This window comes from Cervus elaphus, chromosome X (genome assembly GCF_910594005.1).
Source record: "Cervus elaphus chromosome X, mCerEla1.1, whole genome shotgun sequence".
Taxonomy (NCBI): domain Eukaryota; kingdom Metazoa; phylum Chordata; class Mammalia; order Artiodactyla; family Cervidae; genus Cervus; species Cervus elaphus.
In genome coordinates, this window is record NC_057848.1 from 42,960,008 (window position 1) to 42,982,353 (window position 22,346).

The 22,346-nt window shown below is 40.7% G+C and overlaps 1 protein-coding gene across 1 annotated transcript; it reads right to left on the minus strand.

Moving 5' to 3' along the window:
* Window positions 1-867: 867 nt before the first annotated feature.
* On the minus strand, window positions 868-17,757 carry LOC122689335 (NFKB activating protein). The gene is made up of 9 exons (XM_043895683.1): window positions 17,209-17,757; window positions 14,514-14,594; window positions 12,496-12,566; window positions 12,056-12,196; window positions 10,223-10,286; window positions 8,712-8,821; window positions 8,538-8,613; window positions 7,323-7,472; window positions 868-1,914 (listed from the first exon to the last, which is right to left on the minus strand). Exons 1-9 carry the CDS (start codon window positions 17,592-17,594, stop codon window positions 1,740-1,742), a joined length of 1,254 nt encoding a protein of 417 aa, XP_043751618.1. The 5' UTR covers window positions 17,595-17,757; the 3' UTR covers window positions 868-1,739.
* Window positions 17,758-22,346: the final 4,589 nt, after the last annotated feature.

Consider the following 22,346-nt stretch of genomic DNA (forward strand, 5'->3'; position numbering starts at 1 on the left):
CACGCCAGTCAGAATGGCTGCTATCCAAAAGTCTACAAGCAATAAATGCTGGAGAGGGTGTGGAGAAAAGGGAACCCTCTTACACTGTTGGTGGGAATGCAAACTAGTACAGCCACTATGGAGAACAGTGTGGAGATTCCTTAAAAAACTGGAACTAGAACTGCCATATGACCCAGCAATCCCACTACTGGGCATACACACCGAGGAAACCAGATCTGAAAGAGACACGTGTACCCCAGTGTTCATCACAGCACTGTTTATAATAGCCAGGACATGGAAGCAACCTAGATGACCATCAGCAGACGAATGGATAAGAAAGTTGTTGTACATATACACAATGGAATATTACTCAGCCATTAAAAAGAATACATTTGAATCAGTTCTAATGAGATGGATAAAGCTGAAGCCCATTATATAGAGTGAAGAGAGTCAGAAAGATAAACACCAATACAGTATACTAACACATATATATGGAATTTAGAAAGATGGCAACAATAACCCCATATGCAAGATAGAAAAAGAGACACAGATGTATAGAACAGACTTTTGGACCCTATGGGAGAAGGCGAGGGTGGGATGATCTGAGAGAACAGCATGGAAACATGTATATTATCAAGTGTGAAACAGATCACCAGTCCAGGTTGGATGCATGAGACAAGTGCTCGGGGCTGGTGTACTGGGATGACCCAGAGGGATAGGATGGGGAGGGGGGTGGGAGGGGGGTTCAGGATGGGAAACACAAGTAAATCCATGGCTGATTCATGTCAATGTATGGCAAAAACCACTACAATATTAAAGTAATTAGCCTCCAACTAATAAAAATAAATCAAAGAAAAAAATAAAATGAAATCTGCATGTTACATGATGTACAGAGTTAAAAACATTTTTAATATCACATTATCTTCATCCTTATGACACATGAAGTTAAAGCAATAATTCACGTATTTTTCCTTATTAAACTCCTGATTATTATTGATTCCTATTCATTTACAGTGTTCAAATGATGATTAAACACAGTTCAGATGGAAATAATGTACTTCCATTTACAGAACAGACTTCCCAATATTTTATATTTGAAAGAGCCATTCTTAAGTAACCTGTTAAGAATTTTAAACCTAATGTTCATATTTTCAATTCAGTAAGTCTGTGGGTTAGTTTGCTGTTTGGTTTGTTGGTTGGTTTGGGGGTGGAGGTAGGGACTAAAATCAAAATACATTATTTCCAGAGCAGACAGCATATTGTAATATACAAGTCAATCTTCAAATTCTAGATTTTCTTTTTTTCAGCCATGCCTTCTTTCTGTTAACAAAAGTGGCCTCCTGTATGTTTCTATCAAGTCCCTTTATGACATTCAACATAGAGGAATGGTAACTTCCCACAAGTTCAGTTGGGGTGGGCATCATGTAGAACTCGTGGCAGCACTGTCCCACAATTTAAGAGCTCAGTTCCTCATTTCACCAGCATTTTCTCTCAATGTCTCCTCCCCCAACACAGCAGAATTTCACTCATGATTTGGATTTTTAAACCAGAAAGTTGTTTTGGTTAATCCAAAATAACCCAAAGAGCTTGCTAAAGTTATATCAATACGCAGCGTTTTTTTATAGGACTGAAAGAATTAAATAGAAGGCACAGTAGCACTGTAAAGCTTTTTCAGATCATAATCTTTTTGTGTGTGTATATATGGAACCCAAACTTTCTTTTTTGTTGTTAAAAACGTCTGATGAACAATCAGGAAATCCTTATTTGTCCTCTTTCCCTTTAGTTTTCCTGTATACCATCTCTCGAAAACTGGCCAAGATCTTGTTTTCTCTCTTTCGTCTCTCTTCTTGGTTAAAGGATGCAAGGGCTCTCTTCTCATCAGCACTATAGATCTGGTTTTCTTTTCGCAGACGCACAGCTTCCATTCGGCGATGCCTAGAGATAATTGTATTTTTGGCTTAATTTCTCAGTAATTATTCTCATAGTGTTTCCTCACTAATCCTTTCCTAATACAGAATGGTCAATTTAAAATGCTGACAAATAGAAACTTTCTCTAGATTTTCCAAGGATTATTCATTTTATCTGCTGACATGTCCTTTGATTAATTTCTAGTATGTAAATAATGATCTCTGAGGTTCTGTCAATAGAGTGAAGTTATTAATTTCAAATTCTAAGGGCATAAGTCTAGTTCTGTTGTTTCCAGTAAGACAAGCAAACAGGCAAATTATTAAACTTCCTAAGTAGTATGCAGACTTGATAGTAGGACAGATAAAATTAAGTTGTCATCTAGCTGGTGGAACTTCTTCAGAGTTCTAATTTATCCTATAACCAAAAGAACTAGGTTTAAATCTACAACTGAATTTTGGATGTTTTGTGGATGGTGGATGATAGGTGGATTTAACTTCCTTAGAATCCAGTAGCAGCTCACAGAAAAGAAAGAAGGGATTTTAGCCCAAGGGCCAAATCAGGAAAGTATAGGCTCTGAGGCAGAGGGAAACTCTTAGATGGTCTTCAAAAGGTCTGCTTATTTAGAAGAAAAACTTCACGAAAACCTGCTGCTTTTATGTGTATGTATGCAAACCTACACAATCAATTATAGAAAGCTTGAACTATGCCTAGAAAAACAGAGCAAACTGAGTAAGGTGAAGAGGGGAGACTCATTTCAGGTTAGTGTGAAGGTGGGGGAGTGGCAGGTCAAGGAGTCAAGGAGATGACAATGTACTTAGGTTGCTCAGGGTACAGTGAGTAGAGGAATTGATCTGGAACAGAAAGTGCTAGATGAATGATGCTGTGGTAAACATCCATATACACATCTCCCAGTACATGGGAAAGATCCTCTTGGGTACAGGTATGGAATTGCTTGGTCATAAAACACGTGAATGCTCAACTTTCCAAGAGAACATCAGACTGTTTTCTAATGTATACCACCACTAGCAATACTTAAGAGATCATATAGACACACATCTTATCAAATGCTTGCAGTTATTAGACCTTTGAATTTCTATTGAATGGGTGTAAAACCATATGTCCATAAGTTGATTTCCATTTCCAATGATAATGAACATCTTTTTCAGTTCAGTTCAGTTCAGTTCAGTTACTCAGTTGTGTCCGACTCGTTGCGACCCCATGGACTGCAGCACGCCAGGCCTCCTGTCCATCACAAACTGCCGGAGTCTACCCAAACCCATGTCCATTGAGTCAGTGATGCCATCCAACCATGTCATCCTCTGTCGTCCCCTACTCCTCCTGCCCTCAATCTTTCCCAGCATCAGGGTTTTCTCAAATGAGACAGCTGTTCACATCAGGTGGCCAAAGTATTGGAGTTTCAGCTTCAACATCAGTCCTACCAATGAACAACCAGGACTGATCTCCTTTAGGATGGACTGGCTGGATCTCCTTGCAGTCCAAAGGACTCTCAAGAGTCTTCTCCAACACCACAGTTCAAAAGCATCAATTCTTCAGTGCCAGCTTTCTTTATAGTCCAACTCTCACATCCATACATGACCACTGGAAAAACCATAGCCTTGACTAGACGGACCTTTGTTGACAAAGTAATGTCTCTGCTTTTTAATATGCTGTCTAGGTTGGTCACAACTTTCCTTCCAAGGAGTAAGCGTCTTTTAATTTCATACCTGCAATCACCATCTGCAGTGATTCTGGAGCCCAGAAAAATAAAGTCAGCCACTGTTTCCCCATCTATTTGCCATGAAGTGATGGGACCGGATGCCATGATCTTAGTTTTCTGAATGCTGAGCTTTAAACCAACTTTTTCACTCTCCTCTTTCACTTTCATCAAGAGGCTCTTTAGTTCTTCTTCACTTTCTGCCTTAAGGGTGGTGTCATCTGCATCTCTGAGGTTACTGATATTTCTCCCAGCAATCTTGATTCCAGCTCGTGCTTCATCCAGCCCGGCATTTCTCATGATGTACTACTCTGCATATAAGTTAAATAAGCAGGGTGACAATATACAGCCTTGAGGTATTCCTTTCCTGATTTGGAATCAGTCTGTTGTTCCATGTCCAGTTCTAACTGTTGCTTCCTGACCTGCATACAGGTTTCTCAGGAGTCAGGTCAGGTGGACTGGTATTCCCATCTCCTTCAGAATTTTCCACAGTTTATTGTGATCCACACAGTCAAAGGCTTTGGCATAGTCAATAAAGCAGAAATAGATGTTTTTCTGGAACTCTCTTGCTTTTTCGATGATCCAGAGGACGTTGGCAATTTGATCTCTGGTTCCTCTGCCTTTTCTAAATCCAGCTTGAACATCTGGAAGTTTACGGTTCACGAATTGCTGAAGCCTGGCTTGGAGAATTTTGAGCATTACTTTACTAGCGTCTGAGATGAGTGCAGTTGTGTGGAAGTTTGAACATTCTTTGGCATTGCCTTTCTTAGGGATTGGAACGAAAACTGACCTTTTCCAGTCCTGTGACCACTGCTGAGTTTTCCAAATTTGCTGCCATATTGAGTGCAGCACTTTCACAGCATCATCTTTTAGGATTTGAAATAGCTCAACTGGAATTCCATCACCTCCACTAGCTCTGTTCGTAGTGATGCTCCTAAGGCCTACTTGACTTCACGTTCCAGGATGTCTGGCTCTAGCTGAGTGTGAGTGATCAGACCATCGTGATAATCTGGGTTGTGAAGATCTTTTTCGTACAGTTCTGTGTATTCTTGCACCGCTTCTTAATATCTTCTGCTTCTGTTAGGTCCATACCATTTCTGTCCTTTATTGAACCCATCTTTGCATGAGATGTTCCCTTGGTATCTCTAATTTTCTTGAAGAGATCCCTAGTCTTTCCCATTCTATTGTTTTCCTCTATTTCTTTGCACTGATCGCTGAGGAAGGCTTTCTTATCTCTCTTTGCTATTCTTTGGAACTCTGCATTCAAATGGGTATATCTTTCCTTTTCTCCTTTGCTTCTCACTTCTCTTCTTTTCACAGCTATCTGTAAGGCCTCCTCAGACAGCCATTTTGCTTTTTTGCATTTCTTTTCCATGGGGATGGTCTTGATCTCTGTCTCCTGTACAATGTCACAAACCTCCGTCCATAGTTCATCAGGCTCTTTGTGTATCAGATCTAGTCCCTTAAATCTATTTCTCACTTCCACTGTATAGTCATAAGGGATTTGATTTAGGTCATACCTGAATGGTCTAGTGGTTTTCCCCCCTTTCTTCAATTTAAGTCTGAAGCTGGCAATAAGGAGTTCATGATCCGACCAAGATCATGAACATCTTTTTATGTGTAGCCCTATATTTTTTTCTTCTGACAAATGCCTGTGTCATTTTTCTCACTTTCCTTTTGTTTACAGAAATTCTTTAAATACTCTCAGTACTAACTCTTTATCAGTTTTGTGTATTACAAGATCTTATCCCAGCTTGGAACTTGTCTTTTCACTTATTTTAAGATGTTCCAATGAACAAAAGTTCTTGCTTTTACCTCAGGTAAAGTTATTAATATATTATTGTGCGGTTGGTGCATTTTTTGGTCTTCTTTAAGAAATACTTCCCCACCCCAAGATCTAATAGATAACTGTTCATATTCTATACTAAGCGTAATGAAGTTGTTTTTGACATTTAAGTCCATAACCTAGCTGCAACGACTTTTAAATATAGTGATAAAGGGTTCTAGACTTCCCTGGTAGCTCAGGCTGTAAACATAGTGATAAAGGGTTCTACTTACATTTTTCTCCATACAGGTGACCATTTTCTTCCTGCTCCATTTACTGCCTAGTTCCTTCTTTCCCCACTGATTGGAGAAAGCAGCTCTTTCATGTAATGAAGTTCCATACATGCAAAGCTCTACCAGGCTCTGTATTTTATTCCACTGAACAGTTCATTTGTTTCCCCACTCTTTCTGAAGTGAAGTGCTGCAAGCTTCATAATAAGCCCTCATATCAGTAGGAAAAATCACCTTCCTGCTCTTCTTCAGAAATGAGATGGCTGCTCTTGGCCCTTTAGTCTAACATTTTAATTTTGCAAGAACTGATAACTCTACAGTATTGCCTTCCTATTCATGAACATGGTATTTCTCCATTTATTTAGGTCTTACTAAATGTCTCGGTGTTTTATAGTTTTGCCTGTAAAGATCTTAGACTTCTTTTGTTAAGATTTACTCCTAAGTCCTTCATATTCTCTGATGATACTGTTATAAATGTTTTCCTTTCATTTAATTATATTTTCTAGTTGTTTGTTGCTGGCACACAGAAATGCAATTGATTTTTGTATATTAACTTTATATCTAACCATTTGTTAAACATTCCTGTTATTTATAATTCATCTGAGGATTCCTTAGGATTTTCTTTTTTTTAAGTTAATTATTTTATTTTTGGCTGTGCTGGGTCTTCATTGCTGCACATGGGCTTTCTCTGGTGCCTAGCCTTCTCATTGTGGTGGCCTCTCTCATTGTGAAGCACAGGCTCTAGGCTCTCGGGCTTCAGTAGTTGCAGTTCCCAGGTTCTAGAGCTCAGGCTCTGTATTTGTGGTGCATAGGCTTAGTTGCCCCAAGTCATGTGGAATCTTCCCAGATCAGGGATTAAACCCATGTTCCCTGCATTGCAGGGTGGATTCTTAAACCCCTGGACCACCAGGGAAGTCCAAGATTTTCTATCATTCACAAAAAGTGACAGCGTTACATCCTTTGTTCCAATTCTTGTGCCTCTCATTTCTTTTTCTTGTCTTATTGGTTCTTAGATATAATGTTTTCAAATGTCAGTCCTCAGAATTCCAAGATTCTGAAGATGCTTCAGGGGTCGTGCAAATATATGCCCACTTTTAAAAGTTTATGAAGTTTTAAAATTCAGCTTGATCTTGGTATTGAAACACTATTAGTTCACTCTCCTTGTTCTTCCTGGTATCTTGCTTTTTCTTCCCCATTTTATATTCCTTTTCTCACGCTGAAACTGACCTCTGTCATATCCTTTTTCATTCTTCATTCTCAGTGTCCAGAGGACTAGAGAGTTCACGTTCTCCACAGAGAACTAGAGGCACACTCAGAAACTTTTACTGTCTTATGAAAATGCTTTCTTAACTACCAGAATGCCACACTGTTCATGGGGCACTGATAAGTAACTGAATTTAACTATCTCCTCCAGAAGATAAACTATCTGTATCAAACTATGAACTAGAAAAGGACACTGGAAAGCCTAATTCTTTGAAGCTGGAGATACAACTGAGTTGCATACCTATTTGGAATTTTAGACAACTATATTTATACCAATAAACCCAATAACAAACCAACATTTATACTCTACCTTTCGTTAGAAATGGGCACTTAATGAAAATCTATCACCAAAATATAATTTTGGTAGTTATAAAGGAAACTGACCTCATTGCCAAGAACATACCTGCTGCCACTCATTACATAGCCTGAACATTCAAATGATGCAATTTCTTCACTTGTCAAGCCAATTTCACCTCTTCGTGGGATACGTTTTCCAGCTTTTACATATTCAGCCATAGCTGCACCTTCACCGGGTAACAGAGCATGGCCATAGCTACAAAGTAATATAGAATTAAGAAAAGGTTCATTATAAAAGAAAGCACAAAAAACATTTCTCTCAGAAAACAGTAGGAATAACAGTTGCTGGGTAGCATGCTGGGAAGCCTTATGTAAATTATCTTAATTTAATTAGGGAACACTGCACTGTGACCTATATTACTAACCCAGAAATGCAGAGATACTTTGGAAGAATAAAAGGACTGATGTTAGTGAGCATGTATTCATGGTTTACAATTATGGATCAATTTTCCCTACAGCTGTTGTCTTTATTGCTTCTGCCTCCAGTGAATTCCTTTTCCCTTTAAATACAAAGTAGAGAAATAATATATCTTAAATTAACATATTTTTTAGACTTATAGCCAATAATAATGCTATACAGTAACAGTTCTCTATTAACTTTCATTCAAGGGGACTTTGAAAACTACCATCCTGGAACTTCCCTGGTGGTCCAATAGCTAAGACTCCACATTCCCAGTGCAGGGGGCCTGGGTTCGATCCCTGGTCAGGGAACTAAACCCCAAATGCTACAACTAAGACCTAATACACTTGAAGAAAAAATTTTAAAAACAAAAAACAAAAACTACCACCCCTTCATTCAATTCACTAAATTCTTCAGGAGTAGCTATTAAACTCAAAGCTTGTAATATACAGTAAAAATACTCTCTGTTCTTGTGGAATTTATGTATTAATAAGGATATAACACTAATACAATGTAGAATATATATTACAATGCACAAAATAAAATGCTGTGAGTACTAAAGAATTAAAGAGGGGTAGGAATCACACCTACCTGTGGAAGGAAGGTATTGGGAATCAGCACATGCCCCTCCTTTGAGGGGCTTTGAGAAATGTTAAGGATTTTAACAGGAAGGAATTGGGGTTAGTGAAGAAACCAGGACTGGGAAAAGAAGGGAAGGCATGTTGGAGGAAGAAGTAAGGTAAAAGTGCATAGAAACTTTGGGTCTAAATAAGGGAGTAGTGAAAGATATACTTGGAAGAGTAAGTTAGGACCATACTTTTGGGAAGGCACTTTAGAGATTATAAACATGCTCTTACTTACTTCAGAGGTTTATCATCTTGAGAGGCAAGTGTTTTGGGAGCCTCTGGGCCAATCAAATCTGAGGGTTCTTCAGGTTCTGCAGGAAAGATATTCAGAAACATATTCACATTTCAACTAATCAGTTAATTCAGTGTTTTATTTGTTCTGAAATCAAAGTCTATCAGAAGAACCTACTTGATCGATCCTTCCAGGGATTCTCCAGAAACTCTTCTTGGGACTCTTTAGAACTTGAGTCACTGGAATCTTTTCTGCTCTTCTTAGACTTCTTTTTCTTATATTTCTTCCTGCATTGATTATAATTTGATATAAATTGATTTAATGTTCCCAGGCTAAAGGGCATCTTACTTTTTCAAGGCAATGAAAGACTGATTGAAATGATTTGGATGCTCAGCTTATTCAAATGTGTTAGAGAAGAATTTGTATTAAAAATTTTAACTTATTTAACCAAATCATGTTTCACTATAAGCTGGCTCAGACGGTAAAGAATCTGCCTGCAATGCAGGAGACCTAGGTTCAATTCCAGGGTTGGGATGATCCCCTGGAGAAGGGAATGGCAACCCAATCCAGTACTCTTGCCCGGAGAATTCCATGGACAGAGGAGCCTGGCGGGCTACAGTCCATGGGGTCGCAAAGAGTCAGATAAGACTGAGCAACAAACACTTTCACTTTCAAGGGAACAATAAAATATAGTTCTCATGTTGTAGAAAGATAGCAGAAATAAAGCAGTTTAAGAAAACAGCGCTTATCAATTTGAACATCAGTAATTTTCAGTATAATGGATTAAAATACATCAAATATGTCTGAATCCTTGGGCTCATGATGATAAAAACATCAAAAAACCTCAACTCATTATTTTGAAAACTCATAAAACAAGTAAGCAATTATTCCACCCTTCCTATACCAACTATACTCCAGGGTAACCAAACAGTTAATGATGGTAGGCTTCTCATATAGAATTATTTTACCTAATAAATGAAGAATCATTTTGCAATCCCTAATGAAGGGACCTAAACAAAGACTATTGATGCAGGTTAATATGTCAAAATGAAATGACCAGACATTATCTGCCTCCTGCTGGAAGTACACAGTACTACTTATGAAGTACTACCAAAAACTCAAATCTGAACCTTATCAAGTGTCTAGACCTAACTATCAATCTACAGGAAATATAAGACCGAAAGCATGTTAAAAGGACACCGTAAGAATACAACCAGCAAAATCCACACTGCAGGAAACTCTCCAGGGCAAATGATATTGTTTCCTCTAGAACTAAACTGCAGGAACAAAAAGGGAAGGGAAAGCTATCTATTTAAAGAGATGAAAAAGACCTATCAACCAATCACAATTCATGTACATTGTTTAGATTCTAATTTGAGGAAACTATTCAAAAAACTGCTGAGATCTGAATGAAGAATTATTATTAAATATTTTATGTGGATTAATAGTATTGTGCTTTTTTTTTTTTTTAAAGAATGCCTATCTTTTAGAGAAACTTGCAGCTTTATGGATGAAATGATATCTGGGACCGGTTTCAAAATAACAGTGGGGGTGGACAGCAGAGACTGTCAATAAGCTGATAATTGTTCAAGCTGAGTGATGGTTACATAGAAGTTCATTATACCATTTTATATAATTGTATATATTTTTGAAATTTTCCATAATAAAAATTAAAGAAAAAAACCAACGATCTGCGTTTCTTCTTCTTTTCCTTTTTCTTGGCTTTCTTTGCTCTCCTTTTTGTATCTTCATCTGCAAATTAAAGCATATTACAATTTTAAAAAATTTTAACTCTAAAACCTTAATACTTTTGAGTAGATAAATACCTTATAACTCTTCTATTTGTTGTTACAGAGAATTTAATTCATTCAAACATCTACTGTTAGGAAATGTACAAGGAATGAGGGACACAGAAATTAAAGTTGCACTAAGCATTTGGTTCTATAGGGTATTATTACTAACTTGATTGCATGAGATAATAGTATTGTGATTAGATAGGAAAATGTCCTTATTGTTTAAAGATGGACACAAAGATATTTAGGGTGGCAGTGTGATATTTGTAATTTACCTCGAATATATCAACAACAACAACAAAAATCCATATTTGAAGCAAACATGTCAAGATGCTAACAGATGGTACACCTGAGTGACAAGCAATGTATATGGCATTAATGACACTACTCCCTTCACTTTTCTGGATGTTTGAGTATCTTCATGATGTGTGTGTTTGGGGGGATGCTTTCCAGGAGCTCAGTCTAGTGGAACACAGAGGGAAGGGGGTCAGTAGAATCTGAGTGACAGGGAAGTAGGGGGCAGTGTTCTGGGCGCACAGAGGAGTATCACCATCAGGCTGGTTTAGAGAGGGTGGGTGAGGAACGGTTGACTGTGAAAAAGTGACTCTTAAGCTAGTTCTTTCTAAGTCAGTTTTATTACAAAAGTAATGCACGTTCATCCATGCAGTGAGTAGGCCAAGCCGCATGCAAGGAGAGACTGGCACTGTAGGCAGCTGGATTCTGTACCACATGGCAGAGTCAGGAGAAAGAATGTGCAATATGAGGAGATGAAAGTCACTCTCAGGACACACAGGACGCTGCAGGAGAGTGACAGGGTACCTGTGATGAGAAATCCACAGAAATGTGACCTCAGAGGAGGCACCCTCTGTCAATCACCAGCCATGGGAGGGCACCAAAAGACGGCTTTGTTGTGATGCAACCCCACAGGAAGTGTCTTCTAGAAATCAACTGCTGGCCTGAAGGGTCCCCTATGTTGTGCCTCTTTGAAAATCGCACAAAGCTGACTGCTGAGTGTGAGAATCTCACAAAAGAGATGCTCCACTGGGCTGATGCAGCCCCCTGTGGCCTGGTTTGGCACCACACATCTCACAGACTGACCCCAACCTGGTTCGGTGCCACAGGCCTTGTGCAGCTACACACAGCCACTCTGGAGTCACACCACTTAGCTCTGAATCCCAACTGTGTGACCTTGGGTGCGAGCAGTACTTATAACCTGCTCGGGTCCTCTGTCTCCCCAACTCTAAGATGTGTCCAACAGTGATTGTGTGGATTAAACAGCAATAATGCCTATCAGGCACCTAGCAGGGTGCCCCACACAAAGTCAGTGCATGTTCAAAACTCCTGGTTATTATTTTAAAGAACCTTTTTCTAGCATAAGCTTTGGACTTCCTTGGTGGTCCAGTGGTTAAGAATCCGCCTCCCAATGCAGGGGAAAAGGGTTCAATCCCTGGTCCAGGAAAATCCCACGTGCCAGGGAACAACTAAGTCCATGCGCCACAACCACTGAGCCTGCATGCTCTAGAGCCTGAGCTCCACAACAAGAGAAGCCACTGCAATGAGAAGCCTGTGTACCGCAACGAACAATAGCCTCCACCTGCCACAACCAGAGAAAGCCCCCACGTAGGAACGAAGATCCAGCACAGCCAAAAATAAATAAAAGTAAAATAAACTTTAAGAAGTAAAACTAGTTTTGAAGTAAGGCGGGCAGAATGATATTGGCTTTCTTACCACTGGAGTCTGTGTCAGAATCAGAGTCGCTGTCACTATCATCAGAATACTTCTTGTGTTTTCTTTTAGATGATTTTTTCTTCCTCCTTTTCTTGGATCTTTCTTTTGAATGACTAGACTTCTTCTTCTTCTTCTTTTCTTCTACATAAAATACAAATAAAAATTACTTCTAAATTTTAAAATTTTTTGAAAAAAACTTATTTTGTACTGGGGTATAGCCAATTGACAATGCTGTGATAGTTTCAAGTGAACAGCAAAGGGACTCAGCCATACATATACAAGTATCAGAAGTATTTCTGAGTATCAATTTTATTGTATTTGAAATACTGAAAAGGAAATGATGACAGGCAATTTGAGTAAAAGTAAAGTCTAATGTTCAACTACTTATAAATGTATTTTTTTAAATTTCTCAATAAAAAAGCTCTCAATTAAAAAAATACCTTCTGAAGTAGAAGCTGAACTGGTGCTTTTCTTTGGCTCTTCATCCTCTACTGGTGTATGTTCATCAGAGCTGAATTTAAAGAAAATGGTAGTAAGAATCAGAAGAGTGTTAAAGGCAACCTACTGAATGTTGTTGTTCAGTCGCTCAGTTGTGTCTGACTCTTTGGCAACCCTGGGGACTGCAGCATGGACTGAATGAGAGAAACCATTTGCAAATCATATCCGAGAAGGGATTAATATTAAAAAAAAAACCACCCCAAAACCAAAAAATGATGTAATTTCACAAATAGGCAGAGGATCTGAATAGACATTTTTTCAAAGAAGACACACAGATGGCCAATAGGTAATGAAGAGATGTTCAACATCATTAATCATTGGGGAAATGCAAATGAAAACCACAATGAGATATCACTTCACACCTGTTTGGATGAATGTTATCAAAAAGACAAAAGATAACAACTGTTGGTGAGAATATGGAAAAGAGGGAACACTTACACTCAGTGAGAATATAAAATGGTACAGCTATTATAGAATCCAGAATGGAGGTTCTACAAGAAATTAAAAATTGAACTTCCATTATCACCTAACAATCTCATTTCTGGATATATATCTGACAGAACTGAAATCAATATCTCAAAGAGATATCTGGACTCTCATGCTCACTGCAGCATTATTTACAATAGCCAAAATGTTAAAACAACCAAATATCCATGAATGTATGAATGGATAAAGGAACTATGAGAAACACACACGCATACCCCACAAGAGAATATTATTTATCTTTAAAAAAGAATGAAGCTTGCCATTTTCAACATGGACAGCCTGTGAGGGCATTTGCTAAATGAAATGTCAAACAGAGAATGATAACACATGATCTCACTTATATGTGAAATCTAAAAAACAAAAAACCACACCACAGATACAGAGAACAGACTGATGGTTGCCAGAGCACAGAAGGTGGGGGCAGAGCATGGGTAAAACACATGATGGGGATCAAGAAGTACAAACTTCCAGTTATAAAATAAGTCATGGGGATGTGATGTACAGCATGGCAACTGCAGTTAATAATGCTGTATTGCATATCTGACAGGTGATAAGAAAGTAAATCTTAGAGGTTCTCATCACAAGAAAAAACTTTTTATAACTATATATGGTGACGGATGCTAACTAGACTTACTATGGTGATCATTTTGCAATATATACAAATATTGAATCATCATGTTATAACATGCCTGAAACTAATATTGTATGTCAAATATATCTCAAAAAATAATAGGGGGTGGGGAAAAAAATAACAGTTTTTTAAGAAGAAAAAAGAACTTTCAGATAATAATGCTTTATCACCCTGTCGCAAATTACAGGTTTACCGGTCAAGCATCTTGTCTCAAGAAAACACAGAAATAGAGCAGAGGGTAGATGCAGCTTCTGAATGGCACCAAAGAGAGAAAAGCCACAGTCTATAGGGTTGCAAAGAGCTGGACATGACTGAACAATGACAACACAGAGGAAAAAAAAATAAGGAAAAGAAAAAAGCATTAGGCCTTTAATAATACTGACTCAGTATATTCATTTTTAAAAACTTTGTAATGCTAATGTCTGACATTTAATCAGTTACTGGATTGAGAAAAAATAATTCAAAATAATATTAATGTATTTGTTTCAACACTGAACCCTTCTATGAATAGGAAATTAGCATTCCATGAATTATAATTTAAAGAGAACAATTAGCATGCTAAAATCCACTAGGAGCATGTTTTAATCCTAAGGTATGTTTAATGTTTTTAAAACTCAAGGCACAGAATAGCATAAATCACAAGAAAGAGGGAAAAAAAGAACTGTAGTTCAAGTTCTTCACTTAACAAAAATTTTGACCATAGACTCTGGATTTAAACAAATGTTGCATTTAAACTATATATGTATATATATTTAAAATTTATTTTTATTAATTGAAGGATAATTGCTTTACAATATTGTGTTGGTTTCTGCCATATAAAAGATGTATTTTTTAATCACTTACTCTGGTTCTGGATTCTTTGGAGAAAGTCCCCACACTTCAGGAGCTCCCAATTCTCCAATCCTCTCTCTCTCACTTAGTCTCCTAGAAGAGATAGGCAGGTAAACTGTTTCCTAAATGTATAAGATTCAAAGGGGTCCAGTTAAGTCCTGTTTTCCCTCTACATTTTAAACTTTAAACTAATAAAACTTGGTTTAAACTCAGGAACTTCCCTGCCAGTCCAGTGTTTAAGACACTGTGCTACCACCACAGGTGATACAGGTTTGATCCCTGGTTCAGGTACTAAGATCCCGCATGCCACAAGAGGTGGCCAAAAATTTTTTTTTAAAAAGTAAGCTCAACATTAGTATCTAACTCAACATTAGGATCTAATGTTCTGAAGTATCTGATGTTCTATCAAATAGTACAAACTACGGACAGCCCGATAGGCCTGGCCAGAGATTCAGCCTGGGAGGCTGTCCAGTGTGTCATTCCAGTACATGCATCACACAGCTCCCAACTGCTCATTTCATCTTCTGCAATATGTGACAAAAATGGTCTTACATTTGGAAATAACTTCATTTGTTTATGTATCCTTATGAAAGTAAAGAGAATTCTCTACTTTGGCCAAGGTCAAACCTTCGTTTTCAAAAAGTCAGGAATTAATGAAGAAAATAAAAATGAAGCATTAGAAGTAGAAAATAAAGGGAGCTCTGAAAGTAAAAGAAAAATTTTATTTGACAAAACTTTACTCAGTGAGATATAGCGTTTGTTTTCTGTTTTTCCCCTAATTCTTTTTTCAAAAAGGAGTAAATTCTCTATCTACCCTTGGAAGACAAAATTATTTTATGTTTGTGATTTCTTAATTTTTGATATTCCTTATAAACACACAAACAATACACAACAAAAACTAAGGTTTACTTCTTCAAACTTCAGCTGCTGTGACTCCACTTGTTTAAAAAAAGAACCTTATTAGAGAAATAAAATCCTTTTGATTTTTTAAAACAAATTATTTTTTTTTTCCTTATTCAGGGGAAAAGGTATAATCGTGCAGAGTCAGACTCAGGTTTCCTACTTGAAGTAACATAAAGTCTAACAGAGGACACACTTATAGCTAAACTTTGAATACATATATACCAGATGAAGAATGCTTGACAGGCTAAAAAGACCAAGCAGTAAAGTTCTTATCCCTCCTGCCATCCGACTTCATGGATACTTTAAAATTATTTATCTTCTAAATGTACAAATGCAAATTTCATCCAAGGAATTCTGACATCTTTTGGTGAGGAATGTCTAGTATGGAAACTGGATGCTTTTTGATGGACACAGCCTGGGGGTAACTTTCTGGAAATTTTAATTTGGAGAAGTCGGTCTCCAACCTAACTCAGGACTGTTTTTACTGTTTCTGTTCCCATGCACAAAACACTAACAGCTAACACTTAAGGGCAATTTATTGTGTTTCAGGCACTAAATCATTACATCTCTAAAAAGCTTTTGTGCTAATCTTTCCCTTTTACACGGGGAAGAAATGGAACTCAGAGAGGTTAAGTAACTTGCCCAAAGTCACACAAGTATTAAGTAACAAAGGAGGGCTTCAGACTCAGGCAGTCTGATTCTGGAGCCTGTCCTTTTAATCACTAGGCTTTAGTGCCTCCCACTTTTGGAAGGAAAAAACTCAAGCTATCTCCCTACTGTTGAAACCTTAACCTGCCCCTCAATGCCTGTTAACACTTTTTAATTTCTTGTATTTTTAAACACATACAGTATGATCAGTACAGTGCCTGACACACAATTTAACACTCAATAAGCATTAGATATTAAGACTTACAAAGCACATAATTGCTATAAATGAAGTATAACCTTTAAAAACAGTGAATCAATAAAAAAAAGTGAATCACTATATTATTGTACACAGGTAACTTAAAAACACTGTATATCTACTATACTTCGATTATTTTAAGTAATAAAAATTAAAGCTTACAAAACAGTAATTATAATTCTTCTCCTTTTTCCTTATTCATTTTCCTCTCCAATACTGTCATTAAAGGAGATCTGATCTCAATCTGACCTCATTTTTCATGGTCAAGATTGAGACCGCTTAAGATCTTTCTCAATGTAGTCCAACCTTACAGTTTAGCAGATCATTTTTTCCTACATTTAGTCAAACATCTTGTTTCAGAGGTTCTCCTCCCCTCCAATTTAAACCTTAAATCTCAACCCTTCCCAAGTCGCTGCAAAACAACTCCACTCACTTATCCTATTGTCTCAAACCTGTTTGATCATTTAACAAGCAATGGTTGCGCACCTACAAAGTGCTCCGCACTGTAAATTTTGTGATCAATAAACTGGGCTCTTCCAAGGGCTCAGTCTACTGGGGAATGAAAACGTGATCACTAATGACAACGACACAACCAAGTAAATGCTGTAATTCCGGCAGGTCCGAGGCTCTTGACCATGCCCGCAACAAGCCAGGAGGCTGGAAGGGGTAGCGGGAGGGAGACCAGGGCATTTTAGATGAAGGGGCCAGAGGATGAGCGAAAAACCTAACGATGGAAAAGGATGAATAAGGCGTTATCGTGGGTGGACTGAAGGAAGGGATGAAAACGCGCGCAAGTCACGGAGAGCGAGCGAAATGCGAATAGTCGGGTGCGGAATGAACGATAAATCGGACTCTAAAGGCTGGTGGTCTTGCGAAAGAAAGTGCGTTCGTCTCACTCACTTCTGCCGCAAGCTCTCCTCCCTCTCCTTGTCCAGGAGGCTAGGCCACGGCTTGTCGCTCCCGTAGGGGCGTGAGTAGCCGCCATAATAGGCGGACGAGGAGGCAGAAGCGAAAGGGGCGCCGCGAGGTGCGGAGGGCCGCTCTCGAGAGCGTGACCGCGAGCGCGAACGGTAGGACTGGTTTCGGGAGCCTTGGCTGGAGCCACTCAGCTGATGGCTGAGGCCATTCCGGTCTCCGGACCGAGAGCAAGAGCGCGAGCGAGAGCGGCGGCCGCGCGGGGAGCGAGAGGATTTGCTAGGCTTAGGGCTCTTCGAAGAACTGCGACGCTTCCCCCCGGAGCTCGAGGCCTCCCACTCCGGGCTGCGGGAGCCAGACACCGGAGCCATCGCTATTGCTGGGTCCCTGAATCCGTGGGTGAAGAGGGCGCTCGCGCGAGCCTGGGAAAATTCTCCGTTGCCTTGGCTCCCAGGACCCGCAGCCGTACCACCGCCAGAACCCGAGGAAACCTTGGAAACAGTTCCGGGTACGTCGGCAAATTCCTTCCCCAGACCTAGGCGGTCCTACTGACTCAGGGACGGGATGTGTGTAGCCGTGTAAAGAAGCCGGTGGGGCAACAAGGTTCCCTCATCCTTCGGGTTCCGAATGAGGCTGCTCAATTCTAAGCTCTACATGAGACTGTTCCTTTTTCATCTTTGAGTTGAAAGACCTAAAGGGGAAGACGACAGGCCACAGGACACGTGTCACTGAACAGCTGTATGAACAATGAGCTGTGTAACTAAGTAAGTAAATAAGCAATTGTATGTATGCATGTAAGTATGAGTTCCTAGATGGCGCTAGTGGTAAAGAATCCACCTGCCAGTGCAGGAGCCGTAAGAGAGGTGGGGTCCATTCCTGGGTCGGGAAGATCCCCTGGAGGAGGGCATGGCAACCCACACCAGTATTCTTGCCTGGAGAATGCCACGGACAGAGGAACCTGGCGTGCTACAGCCCATAGTGTCACAAAGAGTCGGAAACGACTGAAGTGACTTAGGAGGCACAAACACACACACCGTTTTTTTGTTTCCAATTCCAAGCAAATTAAAGGGGATTTATCTAAATTGACAAAACGTGGTCCACTGGAAAAGGGAATGGCAAACCACTTCAGTATTCTTGCCTTGAGAACCCCGAGGAACAGCATGATAAGGGAAAAAGATAGAAGGACACTGAAAGATGAACTCCCCAGGTCAGTAGGTGCCCAATATGCTACTAGAGATCAGTGGAGAAATAACTCCAGAAAGAATGAAAAGACAGAGCCAAAGGAAAAACAGCACCCAGTTGTGGATGTGACTGGTGATGGAAGTAAAGTCAGATGCTGTAAAGAACAATATTGCATAGGAACCTGGGATGTTAGGTCCATGAATCAAGGTGATAGAGTCCACATGGGGGTCTCACTGATAAGATGGCTCATTATGTTGACCTAACAAACAAAGAATAAATCACAGTGATCCTTGAGACTGACCAAATTGCCCAAATGGCATCCTGTTTACACACTGGTACCTATCTTCTCAAAGCTGTGAGACCACCAGATTCCAGACCTCTGGCTACGAGACCATCTCTTCAGAGAATTTTTCATTGGTGGGGTATAAGAAGGACTCCATCAGAAAGGGAGGACGCTGGTTCTCCTTAAGGGTCAGTCACCCTCTCTTTTCCCTCTAATAAAATTTCCCTTTTCTTGCCTGACTGCCCGGCTCGCTCTCTTTTTCTCTGCACTCGCCTTACATTCTAGTGCCAAAACCCGGGAGGGAAGATCCACCACAACTGGGTGGGCTCCTTTCACGAGCCCACCTCCAGTGGTCCCCTCCCTTGGACCTTGCCGAGAAACTGAGGCAAGTTCGGGAATGGGACTTTCCACTTGCCTTGCTGGACAGACATCCACACACTGGCCCACATATCATCAGTTACAAGGGTGAGTGAAATCCCCTTCTCTTGGATCCTGTCTCTCGCCTCATTTCCAAGTCCTAGCACTAGGCGGGAGGATCCCCATAGCCCTTGAGGCCCTTGGCCTTGTGCCCCATCTGACTTTGAAATAGGGGATGCCCATTTCAAAGCAGACTATTATTACTCTCTGAGAAAGTCCTGAGAACGGGGATGCCTTTTCTCTTGGACCTTTCTCCTCGCTTTCTCTTGCCCTTGTCTAACCTCCCTATTCAGCCACAATGGGAAATTCTCAATCCCAGCCCTCAAAATCTACTCCTCTAGGATGCCTTCTCCCAAACCTAAAAGCTTTGGGTTTCCAAGAGGAGATAAGACCAAAAAGACTTATTTACTATTCTAACACTGTCTGGTCACAATACAGACTTGATAACAGGTCCTGATGGCCAGAACATGGAACTCTTGATTATAATAGTCTATGGGACCTCGATAACTTCTGCTGCTGCAATGGCAAGTGGTTAGAAATCCCTTATGTTCAGGTTTTCCGCGCTCCACTCTTAAGCCTCTCTCTGTGAATCCTATTCTACTTCTCAAATACTCTTAGCCCACTCTGGGCCACATCCTCCTAATACAATGTCTCCTGATCCCTGTTCAGACTTTTCTTCTTCTTCCTTTGACCCTTCTGACCACAGCCCACCCCCTAGCGCTCCCAATCCCCTTGCAGCCACTCCAGATCCAGTTCCACAACCTCCACCTTACGTCCCCTCCTCCCTCCCTTCTTCTCAAGTGCAGCCCTCCACCACAGCAGCTCCCAATCCCCCTCCCCAGCTTGTGACTGAGATAAGCTCTGAGACCTCAGCCCCAATCTCTACCCTGAGCATCCCAAGGCTTTACCCTAAACTCCCTAGATCCTCCCACACTGGTCCCAAACAACTTTAAAACAGGAAACCACCGCAGGACCCCGCTCCTTCCCTCCACACTTTAGGGGAAGTAGCTGGGGCAGAAGGCATTGTTCGGGTTCATGTCCCATTCTCCCTCACTGATCTATCTCAGATTGAAAAGTATCTTGGCTCCTTCTCCTCAGACCCTGATAATTATCTAAAAGAATTCAAGTATCTTACCCAGTCTTATGACTTAACCTGGCATGATACTTACATCATACTTTCCTCTACTCTTCTCCCAGAAGAGAAGGAATGAGTATGGCAAGCCTCTCAGGTGCATGCTGATGAGATACACAGGATAGAGGACACTAAGCCCGTAGGGGCAACGGCTGTCCCCCGAGATGATCCCAACTGGGATTATCAGGCAGGGAGTCCTGGACAAGCAGCCCATAATCATATGAGTGCTTGCCTCATTGTGGGTCTTCAAGAGGCAGGGCATAAAGCCGTCAACTTTGATAAGCTCCAGGAAAGAACTCAAAGACTAGATGAAAACCCAACACAATTTCTAGCCAGGTTAAAGGAAGTGCTACACAAATATATAAAATTAGACCCCACTTCAGCAGAGGGCACCATTGCTCTTAACACCCATTTAATCTCCCAGTCATCCCCAGATATCCTAAAGAAACTAAAAAAGGCAGAAGAAGGCCCTCAAACCCCTCAACGAGACCTTTTAAATTTAGCCTTTAAGATTTTCAGTAACCAGGAAGAGCAGGCAAAGCTAGAGAAGGCCCAATGAGATTAGGCCAAATACCACCTTTTAGCCACTGCCCTACATGGCTCCAAGCCTCCATCAACCAACAAAGAAAGGAAGCCACCTGGGCCCTGCTTCAAATGTGGCAAAGAAGGCCAATGGGCCCGCCTATGCCTAAAGCCAAGGCCCCCTCCAGGTCCATGTCCCAGCTGTGCCATAAAGGAACACTGGAAGGTTGACTGCCCAAATCCCCCTCCAGGGACCTGGACATCCCCTCCTGGTCCCGAGCAGGAGTCCTCCGACCCAGCTCTGCCCAGCCTCCTCGGACTCGCCACTGAAGACTGGAGGTGCGCAGCGCCCCAGGCCCCGACTCTCATCACCTCTACGGAGCCCAAGGTAACTCTTACTGTGGCAGGCAAGCCGATCTCCTTTCTCACTGACACAGGGGCCACTTACACTGCTGTGCCTGCCTAGTCTGGAAAAACCAAGGTCTCTCAGTTCTCTGTTATGGGGGTTGATGGTTTAATATCTACACCACGAATAACTGAGCCTCTACCTTGCACATTTCAAGATACCCCATTTTCCCGTTCTTTTCTCATACTCCCAAAATGCCCCACTCCTATTCTTGGGAGAGACCTTCTCTCAAAACTCAAAGCCTCTATTACTATCCCAAGTCCACCCTCTGATCTAGCCTGGCTACTGCTCCTTAACCCCACCTCCTCTTCCCCCACCCCATTGCCCTCCTCATCCATAAACCCCATAGTTTGGGATACAGACAACTCATCTGTTGCCTCTCACCATGCTCCAGTTCATATCCATCTCAAAGACCACTCTAAATTCCCCAATCAACCACAATACCCCATCTCCCAAAAACATCAACAAGGGCTAAAGCCTATCGTCACTAAACTCCTACGTCAGGGCCTCTTGCACTCAACTCACTCTCCCTATAGCACCCCTATCCTACCTGTCAAAAAGCCAAATGGCTCCTATTGCCTGGTCCAGGACCTGAGACTTATCAATGCGGCTGTTATCCCCATACACCCAGTAGTTCCAAATCCCTATACTCTTCTCTCTCTCATTCCCTCTTCCACTACCCACTTCACTGTTCTAGACCTCAAAGATGCCTTCTTTACTATTCCTTTACACCCAGACTCTCAAGACCTCTTTACCTTTACCTGGACTGATCCAGACAATCATTGCTCCCAACAGCTGACATGGACAGTCCTCCCACAAGGCTTTCATGATAGCCCTCATTTCTTTGGCCAAGCTCGAGCATCAGACCCAATCTCTCTTGACCTTACTCCAAGTACTGTCCTCCAATATGTGGATGATCTCCTCCTTTGTAGTCCTTTGCTTACATATTCTCAACAACACACTACAATTCCTTAATTTTCTAGCTGATCGAGGCTATCGAGTATCTCCCATCAAGGTTCAGTTCTCTCTTTCTAGAGTCACCTATCTCGGAGTCCTCTTAACACCAACTAAAAGATATATTACTACCAATAGAAAGTCCCTTATATCCACCCTACCACTACCTACATCAGAAACAGAGATCCAGTCCTTCTTGGGGTTAGCTAGATTCCTAATTTGGCCCT